This window comes from Epinephelus lanceolatus, chromosome 6, assembly GCF_041903045.1.
Source record: "Epinephelus lanceolatus isolate andai-2023 chromosome 6, ASM4190304v1, whole genome shotgun sequence".
In the NCBI taxonomy this organism is placed as follows: Eukaryota; Metazoa; Chordata; class Actinopteri; order Perciformes; family Serranidae; genus Epinephelus; species Epinephelus lanceolatus.
The window spans coordinates 37,187,261-37,202,731 of record NC_135739.1 but is presented as its reverse complement, the minus strand read 5'-3'; the positions used below and the strand labels follow the sequence as shown (position 1 = coordinate 37,202,731).

At 38.9% G+C, this 15,471-nt stretch overlaps 1 protein-coding gene across 5 annotated transcripts; it reads left to right on the top strand.

Annotated features, from left to right (window-relative positions):
- The first annotated feature begins 1,032 nt into the window (after nucleotides 1–1,032).
- On the top strand, nucleotides 1,033–13,144 carry eef1db (eukaryotic translation elongation factor 1 delta b (guanine nucleotide exchange protein)). 5 transcript variants are annotated; one of them, XM_033611840.2, is made up of 10 exons: nucleotides 3,444–3,574; nucleotides 5,022–6,301; nucleotides 6,761–6,878; nucleotides 7,861–7,932; nucleotides 9,276–9,338; nucleotides 9,711–9,792; nucleotides 10,246–10,358; nucleotides 10,477–10,683; nucleotides 11,119–11,313; nucleotides 13,008–13,144. In XM_033611840.2, the coding sequence occupies exons 2-10, from the start codon at nucleotides 5,022–5,024 to the stop codon at nucleotides 13,044–13,046; spliced, it is 2,169 nt and encodes a 722-aa protein (XP_033467731.1). In that variant the 5' UTR covers nucleotides 3,444–3,574; the 3' UTR covers nucleotides 13,047–13,144. The 5 variants fall into 5 exon arrangements, with proteins under 5 accessions (XP_033467733.1, XP_078025158.1, XP_033467731.1 ...); XM_033611842.2 differs by lacking the exons at nucleotides 3,444–3,574; nucleotides 5,022–6,301 and adding an exon at nucleotides 1,033–1,155; XM_078169031.1 differs by lacking the exon at nucleotides 9,276–9,338.
- Nucleotides 13,145–15,471: the final 2,327 nt, after the last annotated feature.

Sequence of the window (15,471 nt, the reverse complement as noted above, 5' to 3'; positions counted from 1 at the left end):
AGAAGCAATATGAGGACATGCAGATTACAGGTTACAGTGTAAATCTTACCACTGTATCCATTTAGTAGCTATTCTGGAGCTTTTCCTCATATATCATGATCTTTATCAACCTATGTAGAGGGCCCATTATGAACTCCTGCAGATGAAGATCATGTGATATGATTGAAATCTGTAGAACAGCTACTAAATCTGTTTTACTTCAGCTGACTTTTATATATCATATAAAGAAAAGACATTGATTTTTATGCAGCCATGAACATAAAGTATTCAAAGGTTTCAAAATACAATTTCTGGAAAAATAATCTGAAACAGATAGAATCTCATCCCTTAAGAGAGAATATGGGCCAAAACCATTGGTGGAATGTAAATACATTTACCCAAGTACAGACCAGGTACTTGGACTGCTTGAGTATTTCCATTTTCCACTACATTTATTTGAGAACTTTAATTATTTGTTAGTTAACAGATTCAAGTGATCAATAGAGAATGTAATTATTAATAAATTATGATACAGATTAAGCCTCCCAGCAGTATAGAAAGTGGCTGAATTTGGCTCAATTACATTAAACTAATGAACACATTAGTGCATCACTATTATCCAATAATATACCTGGTACTTATGTACATTTACTTAAAGTAATATTTTGAAAGCAGCACTTTTACTTTTGACAGTGTGTTAACATTGTAAAAGAAATATCAGAGTACTATTGTCACCACTGGCTGAAAGTCTTTTCACTGCATTACCAGCCTAAAGATTTGGGGAAATTGGCTCATTTTTACGACAAGACGTGACGTGTCATAAACAGTAAAGGCTCGTCATACTAGGACAAAGGTTAAAAATACATAAAGTGGTCCTCTTATTCAAATTTAAATCCTATATTTGTCCTAGTTAAGTATCAGATCTACTGTTGTAACAGTTTGATGTAATTTACTACAACACTGAGTATCAGGAGCACATAAGGTTTAACATGGGGCATCAGGAAACATTAATGATTCATAACTCCCCCCTCCCCCATCCTCGAAGATCACACAATCACCGCTGCTCCTTGCTTCCTCCTCCTCCTCTTCCTCCTTCCCCTTGTCACTCACTGGCTGGAGAAACACGCGTTTTATCCACCGGCCTCGTTTCGCACCGACAAGACAAAAAACACAGCAGTAAGTAACGTTAACGCTGACTGACAGTCAGGGTTTCAGTCCGGGGATTAATTTTGGGATTCGTTTAAGGGACATTTTGGGAAATGAATGAATGTTGAGCGGTTTACAGACAGCAGGGACTCGGCGTGTGTTAGCCGATGCTAGTTAAAATGGCTAGCTGAATGGGGCTGTGTGCTACTGCTAACGCCGCACAGAGCGGCTGTCACGCCGGCTCGACACCGGCTTCAGTTGCCGCTGTTCTACATTGACATTTTACTTTCACAATTAAATGAACTACTAATGCCTTAGTGTCATATTTTAAAGCGTTATTTGTGCGTGTCGTTAAACGCTAACCACCCACTGACAGCGTTTCATCCTAGCTAGGACCTACTACAAGATGAAAGATGGCTAATGTTAAGGTTAGCAGGGCACACCTTTAGATGATGACAGCTCTGCTGAGGCTTTGGAGTGCCTTTCTTTTGTAATACAGCATCTTGTAAGACAGGTTTTTCTGTCTTGACAGCAGTTAAACATTCCTTACCTTAAGTGAAAGTGTTGCGGTGTTGTTAGCTGTACAGTCCTTTCAATAAGACCTGATTTCTCAATGAATCTAAGCAGCTATTATCAGTTTGGGCTTGAAAATGGCCTTAACGTATTAATGTCAAAAGGGTGTGAATAGTATATTTAAACTCTAAAGTAAAAGTAAATCATACGGTTTATGTATGGTGAGTTAAGCCTTTGCCCTGCCGAAGTGCCCTTGAGCAAATCACGGTAGCCCACCCTTCCTGGGGAGTTGTACTGCATCAGACTCTGCAGCTGACCTCCTTGTAAAGCAGGTAAATTGCCCCCTGAGCATCAATGGGATAAAACATCATGGCATTTGATTGCATCAGAAACTCGGCAGAGGTTATTTGAGGTGACTACCTCAACCCAAACGTTATGGGAATATCCACTGATGTGTAATATGAACGTTTAAAGGGTAAAGCTGGCAATGTTTGTACAAGCATCAAATCTAAAGACTATTTAATTCAGTTAAATTCCTATATTTTCATTGTAAATAAATACAATGAAATTCAGTGCACACATGAATAATAGACAGGATAAGATATAATTTATTCATACTCTAAACACACACACTGCACATATAAGCAGTGCCAACATATGCTGTGAACATAAAATAAGTTAAAATTATTGCACCTAGAATAAATACCAACATTGAACTGACCCCATCAGCAGGTATTGTCTGTGTATCCAAAACCTTATATATTGTACTCATGCCATAGAGCTCCGTTTTTGTCCATAAACTATTAAAACACTTTACTGACCCAGACCATTGCACAGAGGGACATGTTCATTTATTATCTTTAACATGGGCACTGTGGTTTGTTTGGAGTCAATCCCACATACACTGCTGTGCTGCCAGAAATACTTCGCTGGGGCACCACATGCTGCTTAAAATAGCTCACTGTTTGAGTGACATCTGCTAGAAACTGCAGTGTCCAGCTAAAAGGTATTAAACTTTTTTTTGTGGGTGGGGGTGAATATTCATGATCACTTTTTTTCTCAGTATGAACAAATTGATTTAGAGAAGACGGAACGTACAAAGAGACAGAACCACCATATTATTGGTTTCTGTATTTTCAGTGCATTTCTTGACAATAAGAAAAATGTGATATCTCCAGCCTTACCCTTTAAAACCCTTTAAAATTGTAGACTGTTAATAGAGCTGCATCTAAAGGGGTGCATCCCAGAAGCTCTCATGAAGACGACACAGAAAGTTGAAATGTGAGAGCAGTCCAGCACATAAGTGCATGTGCAGTTTCCAGCATGTATTATGATCTGCATACAAGAATGGTTGTAATGTCACTAATGGGCTTAATTGGCTAACAGGCTTGAAGGTTTTTGATTGGCCTGCTTTAACAGCAAATGTTCATTTTTGATGATGAAGAGAAAATTAAACTGTCCACAGTGCCTTCTATTTGAAGAATGGAAAATAGCAGATAAAGGGGGAAAGCCTTGGGATGCATCCAAGTTGCTGCTTGTAGTTCTTGCTTAATATAAGTGTTCCATTTGAGCAAATAATAGTGCAAGTATTTTCCATATTCGTCATCATCCAAGTCTGAAGGTGTTACCATGTCAAATGTTGAGAATGCAGAGTTTCATGTTGAGGTATTTCTTTAGAGAAATCTTTAACACATAGCTTCTTTCCCCTCATCTTGCATTCAGAAATTGACAAGTGAGTATTCCTGATGATGTTGACATTTACCTTGTTTGAGTTTTGTTTTGTCCTTGTTATACCCTTTGTATCAGTTTTATTGTTTTAACAAGGTGGTGATTGTTAAACTTCTTTTTCAATGGCTTGCGGTTAACTGGATGAAAAGAACGTGTTGAGCATTTGACTTTGAATACTAGTTTAAGCTCAACACCTTAACCCAGGAAGGTGAGTTAAGAGCTTGAATAAGGTTTTTTAATAAACATAAGCAGGAAATGCCTTCCCAAAACAGTGCCCAGATACATTTTAGTGATTTTTCATTAATATCAATAGTTCTAACATAAAATGTTGAAACATTAAGGGAATGCATTTCCTGTATTGCAACAGAATAATGTAACATCATAAAAATGGCATGGCTTGACACATAAAACCTCAGTACTTCTTGAATTAATTAGTTTGCTTGCATGAACATGTTGGTGTGTTGTTTTTTTTTAACCAGTACCTCTTTAATATTTTTCCTTAGAAATGTTACAGCCTTTTCTTTTTGCATGCTTTCATTTCATTGTGTCAAGATTTGTCAAGTCTTGTGCCTAATTTTTTAAGTTTGAATTTAAAAGTATTACTTTTATTACTAAGAAAAATTTACAACAGAGTTAATGGAAAAATAGCACCTCATTAAAAGCTGGTTAGACATAGGACATTTCTTCATTTGTGAATGTTGAAAAGCAATTCATAATCCTTTGCCTACAGCTGTATGTTGTGAGTAATCAGAGGAACCAGGGTCTCTTGGTTTTTAGATACAGATAGTGCTGCATGGCCTGCATTACTATAAAGAGACATCCAGTATGCATTTGGTTAATGCCTGTGTCTGGATGATGGGCTATAGTGTTAACATCGCACTGCAGAAAGCTACTTTGTCACTTAAAAGAATACAGAATTAGCTGGAAAAAAATGCATGATGATATATGAATTTTCCCGTCTGGCTAAATATAGCTGAATAGCTGTGCCTACCTTTTTTCATCCATATTTTTGTAGTAATTGATGTTAAATATGTACTCAAAACCAGTTGTCACAAGTCATGTCTTCATAAGCAATGTTGGGTTTTTACAAGGATTTATTTGTAAGTCTAGATTACTTGTTTGTTTGGGAAATCATTGTGAAGCAGGAAGAACTGCAACTTAGACTCACAATTTGTATTTTTAGCTTCACGTAGGCAATCTAAACTGGCTTTTAGATTAAAAGCTTGAATGCCAGTGTTTATATTCCCTTACTTATGTATATTTTTTGAGTCTATATCATGTGAGCAGTTGGACACTCTTCAGCCTTTGGTAGGACTTGTTCAGCATTTGCAGTGCATCACTCTGTCGATGATACTGATTCTTGACAAATCAGAAACCAGTAGATTCCATTCACTAAACATTTGTAGTTCATTTGCATGGGTTTGTTTTATTTTCCTGCATGCTTCTTGCCCTTCTCTGGGAATGATTTGTAGACTCTGTTTCATCCACACAAATCTATAACAAGGAAATGTGTGAAGAAATGTGTAGTGTTTGACACTGACTCATTTGTAGCACTGAGTCAATCCCTTTATGTCTCTCAACCTTCCTGCCTCTTTGTAACTAATCCAAAAGCCTGTACTTGTTATTCTCTTTTTTTTTCCTGCAACGGATCAAAGATGATGTCTAAGAAGATCCCCCAGTGCCCTGCACTTGATCAGTCGGAGCATGATCAGCCTTCCAGTCATTGTCAGGTGGACCAGTCCGCAAATGCAGCACTGGGGTGTAGGAACAAGGCTGAATCAAGTCAAAGAAACAGAGAGGCAGCATCATCCTCCCCAGAGAGCGGCAGCTTAAACGGAGATGGAAAGCGCACTGGAAAAAGCCGCCGCCGTAAGAAACGTTCCTCCAATCCCGAGAGTCGCCCTGAGGGGAAGGTTGACAGTAAGACCAAGAATGAAGAGAAGCCAGACAAAAGGACCAGCCAGCCACCTGACCCCCGCGCTGGGTTGATTGGCCTGCAGTCTGAGTGCGCTAATGTGTGGTTTGAGCGCAGCATCTATGAGCGAGCCGAGAGCCTCTACCAGTGCTGGTTGGCGAGCTCCTCCAACGGGACCACCAAGTCAAACCGGTCACCTCCAGCCCCAGGGAAACACTCAAACTCTCCATCCAATATGGCTCCATCTTCCTCAGGACTGGTGTGCCACCATAGCAATCAGGTGGCCTGCCACCATGTCGTCCAGGCCGTGTGGGTGAACAAGACGTCCTTTGACCAAGCAGAACGCCGCTATGTTGAAGAATCCATGCAGCTGCCCATTCCAAACTCTCTGGACCTCTCATCCCCACCTAACCGCTCCATTGTACCCAGAACACCTGATGAAGGATATCAATCTCTAGCCCCAACACCTGCAACCCCTGTCATCCAACAAGCAGCTGTCACACCAACCAATCGACAGTCAATTAACGGACTGCCTCGCATCCCTGTGGAGCTGCTCAGAGATGTGTGGCTGGAGAAACCGCTGTATGACCGCGCTGAAGCAGCCTTCTACCAGAATCTGTACGGCAACAATTCCTCCAAACGGTCCAGCTGCACCTCCACTTCCAGAAGTAGCGACCACCCTCAAAGCCTCGTAGAAGAGGAGGAAGAAGAAGAAGTTGAGGAAGTGGTGGTGGAGGAAAAACGGGTGGTCCCGCAGGGTAAAGCAGAAGTCTTCCACGCTCTGCTCCCTATTCAGGAGGAAGAGGAGCCAGCTGAGGTCCCGGAGAGGGAAGAAATGTCGGAGGCCGGAGTCTGCTACTTTAATCACCCAGACAGCGAGCGGGTGTGGCTGGACAAGTGGCGGTATGATGCTGCAGAAAGCCGTTTCCATGGTTACAATGGGAGTGAAGCTGTGGCGGTGAAGAAGGGTCGGAGGCCAGAAGCGGCATCAGTTGCCTCCACCACCCCACTGAGGGACAAGTATGACCAAACCGAGAGAATGGAGTCGCTCCAGATGTTTCCGTTCTATCTTTCATTGTTTTTCTTTCATGTAATCATGGGTTTCCTTTTTTTTCTTGAATGCATGCATGTGTTTCTTCTTGTTTTTTCATTCGTCTTGGTTCATTCATTCTTTATTCCTTGTGGTCTGTTTGAAAAATGACTGTGTGACTGATGTCTGATGAACCATCGTTGTGTTTGGCCAGCTTAATTTCTTTTAAAGTTTCTTTTTGTATAGTTGTGTTGGGGTGGTGTAGATAAAAGAAAACGCCATTGTAAGATGAGAAGTTTAATATTTTACAGCTAGATCACTGTGAATATAAATTACATATTAGGTGATATTTAATAAGTAGAAGTTATAATGCAGATTTTTTTTTCTCTGACCTCCTGTATCTTGTTCATACATTCCTCTCTTGTCCCTCCTTGCTCTCTCCTCTGTAGCACCATGAGTTCAGTGGACTTTCTTGCCCAGGAGAAGATCTGGTTTGACAAACCTCGCTACGATGAGGCAGAGAGACGCTTCTATGAGCGCATGAATGGCTCCTCACAACAGACACAGGTACCCACACTGTTTCAGAGCTCAATTTGTCTTCTGCTTTAAGTTGTCACTCCTCTCATCTGAAGTAGCAAAATTGCTTCAACCATCATGTTCACATTATTTGCGGCAATTCCTAAAGTTTTTATGTCTCCGCACCAGTGATGGTCGCGATCATAGGGCATTATATTTTCAGGTTGTCCGTCCGTCCATCCGTCCTGTTCTTGTGAACACAATATCTCAGGGTCTCAGGGTTAAAATTTGGCACAAACATCCATTTTGAGTCAAGGATGAACTAATTAGATTTTACACAAATGTCTAACAGGATAAAATGATAAAGTAATGATATTTTATTTCCAAAAAGATCAACTTCACTGTTACACTATCATGTTTTGCAAAAACACTTTTCTGGAACATTACTCAACATCGTAACTCAGGAACAGAAGGGGAGACATTTGGTCAGATTTTAAATTGATGACTCAAATCTTGAAACTGTGCTGATTGTAAATCTGTGCTGCTGGGGGTATGATGTGTGGAAAGCATCAGTGTTTTCATGGCAATGGATGTAATGTTTAACTGCAATTTGATAGGTTTGCACAGGCATTCATCCGCAAAGCTGTCATTCTAGTCTTTTTTTGTGTGATACCAGGTTGGTATCTCGTCAAAAATGTGTGTGATATTTGATTTTTTTTTATTATTTCTCAGCCCTAATGTGGAGCCATTTTTCAAAATTATTGGACTTTTTTTTTTTTTTTTTTTTTTTCGTTTTTTCTTTTTCAAATCTTTTTACACCACATTATCTGACAGGTTTGTAGACACAAAAATAGTGATTTAGTCAGATCTGGACAAAGTCAGAGTTGTTTAGGTTTTTGATCTTGATGCGGTCTGTCAACACTGTGCATAGAAAACCTAAGAGGAAACTGTAGAGCCACAGAGAGACATTACACAGTGAATCTTGACAATGTAAAAGTTGAATCTGCATTGACTACTATTCATTTTCTTAAAGGATGTGGGAGCTAACACCATTCTGCAAGACATTGCTCGGGCCCGGGAGAACATTCAGAAATCCCTAGCAGGAGTAAGTACATGCTGCTTGCTGTATCTGCCCCTTATCTCACATTTTCCATGTGTACAAGCACTGTACGTGTAGCCTGAGCAATCAAGATCCCACTTGACCTACAGAACACATGGCTTTAAAAGGTCGAGGATAATAGGATGGGATGTGTGTAAAAATAAGGTTTGCCTAGTTTCATGAATGGTGATTATAACTTGATTTGTGTATCTTGTATTTATTTCTCTGGCATTGCTGTATGCTTGACAAATTGCAGCCCCAAATGAGCCACAGCTCTTGCACCAGTGGCTGTGAGACCGTGTATTTGTATGTTTTTGCTATGAAAGGATTTAATCTGCCAACACTCCCTGTCCACACCTCCAACTTCATTTGGACCTGAATATTACCATTGGAAAAAACCTGTGTAGAAAGATAAAAGATACCTGCAACTGTTTTACTTGTTGCTTTTCTTGCTTGTGTCACACAGATTTTGTGGTCTGAAAATCTGATCCAATGAAATATGGTAAAAAAAAAATCCTCCAAAGGCACACTTTTGTGATTGCTCGGCATTGTGTGCTTTGATCGTCTCTTAATAAACAAAAGCAAGTGTGTAATTGTTGTCTCCCTAATTGCTGGAACAAATTACTAACATTAAGGAAGATTATTATCGTGTTGGGCATTTTTAAAATCGTGTCTTTCTTTTCCGTTATTCAGTCTGCAAGCAATGGCAGTGAGTTCTTGTGGATTTTCTGTTTATGGTCCTCCCTGCTGACAGTTTAAACTGAATTGTGAACTTGGTTTGTTAAACAGAAAATTCTGGGGAGTGTAATACTGAAGAGAAACTAATCTTTGACCACATTTCAACATTTTGTGCAGCTAAACTTAAAAACAACTACTCTGTCTCGTGTTGTGTGTTGTATGTTATTGGTGCTTTGTGGCCAATAAAAGCATCAGTGCCATGTAGGTTTGTGACAGTCTGTTAAGAAACTAGACCCCTTTCATGGCTGGTAGTAATAAGAACACTTGGTAGCTGATGGTTATGATCAGAGCACCTTTAGTATATTGACCATGTAAATTGTACATGCTTATGATTTGTCTGACAGATTTGATCCTATTTGAATGATAATATTGCATTTTGTTTTTGTGGCACATATAGGTTTACTTAGAGTAGGAGCTAGGTGGTCAGGTGAAGCCATACAAATCTTACTTTGTAGAGACATGGGTGTTGTCTTCTATAACCTCCCAGCTGTATGGTGTTTCTTTGGGTGCTTGTTTGCTTTTCTGTTTTGTACTCCTCAGTAGCACTCCTTCATTATGTATTTTATTGAGTTCTGTCCCTTTTCATGCTTTAAATCCCCTCCTCCCCCCAGATGAAGAATTCACTGTGTAACAGAGGGTCTTGTCAACCTTCCCTGAGCCAACAGTCCCAGCTTGTAAGTGCCGCCAAGCCTTGTGTGTCCCTAGAAGCACCCCTGCTGCCAGTCGCTCTGTCAGTGGACCTTGCTGCCATCCACGCTGGAGTTTATCAGACCTTTAGTTGGCTGTTAGAAGTTTTTTTCTGTGTGTGTGTGGAGTGTTGCAGACCCCCATCCAAGTAGCTGCCTATCACTTATGTCTCTATCAGGCTCCAGCTACTGCTCCTGTAGCTCAGCTGAGATGGACACTTGCTGTGTGTTGCGTGTTCACAGGGGGTCTGATTAACAGTTCTGGGTGTGATGAAAGGACCAATATTGTGGTTTGACCTTTTAGATGTCACTCTCTCTGAACTGTCGATTCTTTTCTCTCTTGGTGTGTTTACTGTGCAGAGCAGCACCAGTGCAGCTGATCAAGGAGAAATCGTCAGTCGCATCAAGAGCCTGGAGCTGGAGAACCAAAGCTTACACAAAGGTGGGTTGGTTTGTTCACTTTAATTAAATGTTAATGCATTTTGTTTCTTTAAAGAAAACTGTTTTATGATTTTTTATAAAACATTTTTAGGACTTTTTATGACACACTATACTGTGACTTTTTTATGACATGCCTTTTTTATGACATTTTTATGGAATATAATTCTGCGATTTTTAATTATTTTTTTTATTTTTTTTATTTTTTTACTTTTTTTTTAAATTACTTTTTATGGCATACTATACCATGACATTTTTTATTATTTTATGACACTGATCTTAAAAATATTTTTCATGAATTGTTACTGCATATTATACTATGACCAATGCAGTTGGCATGGCTTGTTTTAAATACATGATTTCTTCATATAGTTTAGTATGTATTACTTTTTTTGTACACTACACTCTACCACCATGGTGTTTTTTTAATGTATTGACTCTGGTCCTGTTTATTTAGTGGTGGATGACTTGAGAGCTGCACTTTCCAAACTGGAATGTCGAGTATCTGTTCTGGAGAAACAGCCTGCAGCTGTGACTCCAGCTCCTGCTCCTTCAGTACCCTACACAAATGTGAGTTTATTCAAACTGGTTTAATTACATCAGTCATCTTGTGTTTTGTTTTAATTTTACCTCCACTACATCACTGTAGACCCCTGTGTAAGCACGTAACTATTTTTACTCTTTTCAGGGCACTACTGTCCAGCAGAAGACCAGTGCACCGGTTAAAGACGAGGAGGAAGAAGATGAAGATGATGACATTGACCTGTTTGGTAGTGATGAGGATGATGAAGAGGCAGAGAAAATTAAAGAACAGAGGTTGAAAGAGTATGCAGAGAAGAAGGCCAAGAAGCCCGGCATCATCGCCAAGTCTTCCATCTTACTGGATGTAAAACCTGTAAGTGTGCGTTCCTTCCACAGTTCCAAGACCAATTTACAAGAAGATAGACATTGACATCTAAAAACAAGGACAACAAAGATAGTTAAAAATAAATAGAACTATTACAAGTTGGTGAAAAAAAACATGCATGTATAAAGATGTATACAGTGTTGAACTGTGCTGATCGTATTGAACCTCTGTGCTGCCAGGTTGAAGATGTCTATGATGCGTCCATGTTTTAGAATGTAGCTTCTTTGCTGCAGCATCCATATTTGAAGCACTGTCAGCTGTCATGGCTACATATGAGTCTGGACAGACATAGATGTAAACTATAACTGCAACTTGACTAGTGGCAGAAACATAAAACCGCAAGGTGGTAATTCAAGTTAAAGTCTGCTACTGACTGTGCACCATCTTCACCTTGTATTTTATCAACTTTCCTGCACTTTTCAGTGGGACGATGAAACTGACATGGCAAAGCTGGAGGAGTGTGTGCGCTCGGTGCAGGCTGACGGCCTGTTATGGGGCACGTCCAAACTGGTTCCTGTGGGTTACGGCATTAAGAAGCTCCAGATTGCATGTGTGGTGGAGGACGACAAAGTGGGAACAGACATGCTAGAGGAAGAAATCACCAAGTTTGAAGACTATGTAAGTACTGTGCAATACACACTAGAGAAGTTGAGGAACGGACTTTTTAAATCACCTGCAAATATACGTTCTAGACGATCCATTCATCCATCTGCAGGTCTTAAAGAGCATTTAATTAATTTTCCATTTAATTAAAAAAATACAATTCTGCAATTTGATTCAACAATTCAAATGGATAATGAAAACCAGTATTTCTCAGGAAGAAAAAAGAAAGCACCTCACAGTCATTGTGACCACCATGATTGATATTTATTTTTGGTCAATATTAAGACACCTAACCAAATGAAATATCCGTACAGGTAAACTACGCTTAGCTCCCACTCATTGACCACATGATATCAGCAATATGCTGACATTGCCTGAGATGCAGATTCACTGACATGTACAGTTGCCAGTTTATCAGTTAGTCGTCCACTCCCTTTATATCAATTAGGATAGACTTTTAGTAATGCCTCTATATGCAAGGCATTGGTACATCAACACCTAAAACATTGACCTTTAAACCCAAACATTATAACCTACATGAAGATAGGATATATTGCAGGACTGTTAGACTACGTTACCTGTATCTTAGTGTACCCAATAACTGTGGAGATGAGGTGAGCGTAAATTTTGGCACCATAATAAAATTTTGCACAAGGAAACACTGCCAGTGAAACACTGACAAAGGTGCTGCTGAAAAACGCAGGCATTATAGATGATTTTATTATTTTTTGCATTCTGATGGGTTTGTTAACAGTTTTTTTCCTACATGTCAGTTAGAAAAGTCTGACTGCGGTTTTTATTTTCAACTTTTTGTGTTAACGTGTAAGAGAAAGCGTGATTTCCATATAATCTGCATGTTAAGGAGAAAACTCTCTCACTCTCCCTGATCCAGCAGTCCGCTCTGAAGCCTGGCATTCACCTGGAACTCCCAAACAGCGAGTATATGAAGTCTGTTTCTCCCTACGGTTGGTTTTTCACATAGAACTGGGCTGGCTTTAAGTTAACTGACGCTGTGCTGGTCTGGCATTGTTACACTGGAATAAGTGCCAACGACAGGCTCTATGTGAAAAAGCAACAGCAGAGAGGCTGCTGTTGGGAATTCCAGGTGAACTCATGAAAGCTATTGCCACATGGGAGGTGTGCGGTCATGTCAGAAGCTTCAGAAGCCTCAGAAATGAATGGTGGGTCCAGAAGAGTGCCATTCTCTCTTTAGTATGCAGATGAGATGGAAATCTTACTCCCCTTGCTGCCTCCATGCCAAAACGGAGGCAAAGGGGAAACGGAAAACTACTAGAGAAATGAGTGACATGAAGTTAAAAAAATAAAATCATTAGATTGTCATTTAAAATGCATCAGAGTGCAAAAATGATCAAAATTTAATAATGTTCAATGCCTGTGTTTCTTTTTGTTTTTAAATGGAACTTGTTGCAGCAGCCTCACAAGTACTGCCAATGGTTCCTTTTTCAGTTCAGGTTTTGTGTTCAATGCCAAATTTATGGTCACAACACAACACAGCACTGTGCTGCCATCATGTGGTCAAAACGAGGCTGAAACAAAAGCATGCAGTGACGGGACGAACCGTTTTGGAAGGAAAAACTGAAATCATAGAACAGTTTCCCAGGTGGGAGGGAGCCTATAGAACAGGCCTTGTTCTGTTGTATTTGAAATCTCACAGCTCATTTAAATTTCTTCTTTGTGCTCTGTTTCAGGTCCAGAGTGTCGACGTAGCAGCTTTCAACAAGATCTGATTCCAGTGTCTCTTTCTGTTTTTTTTGTCACACCTTGTTTCTCTGCTGATTGTGTCAACGGTTAACAATAATAATTAAAACAAACTCTTGCACTGAAACTTTTGTCTCATGTTTAGTGTACGTCCCCTAAAATTTAAAGGGTCAGAGACCCTAAAATGACGAATATCTCTAGTGATGTCAAGGCATACAGACGTTTTTTAAAACTTTTTTTTTCTTACGTATGTGACATAGTATTCTGGGGCTTTTTTATGGTATACTACACTATGATTAATTGTCAATACTTTTTTTTTTTAGTTGTTTTGACATACAATGCTATGACTTTTTAAGGACTTCATTTTTTTTATGTCACCAGTTTTTTACATTTTTAAGAAATGTTTTATGGCAGTTTTTATGACATACTATACTATAACTTAATTACATTTTTTTGTATTATGCCATACTATGACATTTATGTTTGTTTTAATGACATTACATTTTTATCACATGCTACATTGTGATTTTTTTTTTTAAAAATGTACTATGATATATTTTTATGACACAATACTGTGGCTCCTTTATGGCATACTACATTATGATTTTTTTCATGACATACTATACTATGACTTATTTTTGCAGCTTTTTTTGTATGACATAAAGGATGTTTACACCAGATGGTACAAACATAAGGCTGTCATGCACTGGGTGTCACCGTATAGAAGTACAACAGATGGCATTGTGGTCCAGAAACATTCCAACACTGAGCTGGAAATTGACACTCGATGAATGATCCCTGAGGATGAAATAATATAATAATAATTTATTACATGGTGAAAAATACAAACAATCTCATGTCTATTTGATTTTGTGCTTCAAGGAATCATTTATTTTCCCCCAGTCATCATTTGTCTCATCAGGAAGGCTGCTTTGCTAAATTAGCTTTTCAACTTTTAGATATTTAAAAATGTAGATCTTAGGCTTGTGTTATACAAGCTTAACTCCAAATCAGTAATTATTTGATTCTGTAAATTTGTCTCAAAACATAAAGTCTCCCAAGTTCTTATTAGCGCAACATCTCGACCTACAAGGTCATCGTCAGGCAAACCTCTGAATGCTCTCATTTATGTTTTTGTTCATTTCCATACTATACAAAGTACAACATGAAAATGTATGGAGTATAATTAAAAAAAGAAACTGTCTTTTAGATTACATAAATAAGTTAAGAAATAAAAACAAAGACATGCAAACCTCTGATCAGACTTAATCAAAACTTGGAAACTTGGCTAATTGAAGATTTCAAGTTCTATGTGGAAAAATATGATTTTTTTTCTAAATCTTTCAGAATTAATAGCACAGTTTTTATTCTCCAGTTAATACATAAGAAGCATAATTTTACTCTGAGGGTTTACTGATAGAAATGCTGGATTTACATAGAAATAAACTGAATGAAAGTGTACAACAGTATACAGGATAACCTGCTTCCTCTAAGCCCACTTTTTAAAAAAACTCATTTTTTCCCATTCTGACAGTGGTTCATGCTAACATTGCTCTCCCTACATCCATTTTAGAGATTTGGGGATTGTGGACTCCTAAAACTTTAAAAACAAACTGAAATTTTAAAATAATTTGAGGGCTTGTCTCTGACGGACCCAATATTACCCCCCTGTATTAGCTACTGCAGCAAACTGGGGATCTGCTTCTGGCACAATCTGAGATAAATATTTTGAAAATAAAATCCAGCCTAAAAAATACTGGAATTCTCTTTAATTGCAGTAAATGATGAAGTTTTCATCCCAGTCAAACACAAAACCACTTGCAAAGGCCCTTGCTGAGGGCCCCAGTACCCAGTACTAAGGCAACTCATGCTTTAGCTGTGGCCTCATGACATGGGGACTGGATCCTTGATGGAGCAGCTGAAACGGGCTGGGTCCACTCTGAGAAAGGCTTGAGCCATTGCTGCTGGAGAAAATTGAACAGAGAGACAGCAGATAGAAATTGTGCAAAAGTTATAGTGGGATACACATTATCACACTCTGCATTTTCAACCTGCCACCGAAAGCGTTCCCTCTCTATAAAGCACAGTTTCATACCATTAAGTATTTCATTTTGTGACTACTTCAGATCATGTCTAACAACCTTGCTGAAGAAGTTTCTTCTCTCCTAGCAACAAATATAGGGGGAGAGACATTATTTCAGACTGCACTTTCAGCTTGCCACAAAATTTATTCCGTCTCTATAAAGCACAGATGATGCTCTGCCATCATAACCAGACCCAATTGAATCTGTGGAATTTTTTTCCCAGCTTTCAGCAGTGAACCAGAATAGCAATCTACAGAATTGTAGGATATTGTTTTTTGTATTATTATTATATTTATTTCATTTTTGTAAATTGACAGACAATGTTTATTGAAGATATTTCTTTTAGATCTGCGGAGGTGTCGTGGGAATT

What these genes read in the sequence shown, in the direction of transcription:
- eef1db (XM_033611840.2), top strand. Translation starts at nt 5,022, where the DNA reads ATGATGTCTAAGAAGATCCCCCAGTGCCCTGCACTTGATCAGTCGGAG. An exon ending in ACCACCCCACTGAGGGACAA is followed by an intron (nt 6,302 to 6,760) that starts GTATGACCAAAC and finishes TCTCCTCTGTAG; the next exon opens with CACCATGAGTTCAGTGGACT. An exon ending in CTTCAGTACCCTACACAAAT is followed by an intron (nt 10,359 to 10,476) that starts GTGAGTTTATTC and finishes TACTCTTTTCAG; the next exon opens with GGCACTACTGTCCAGCAGAA.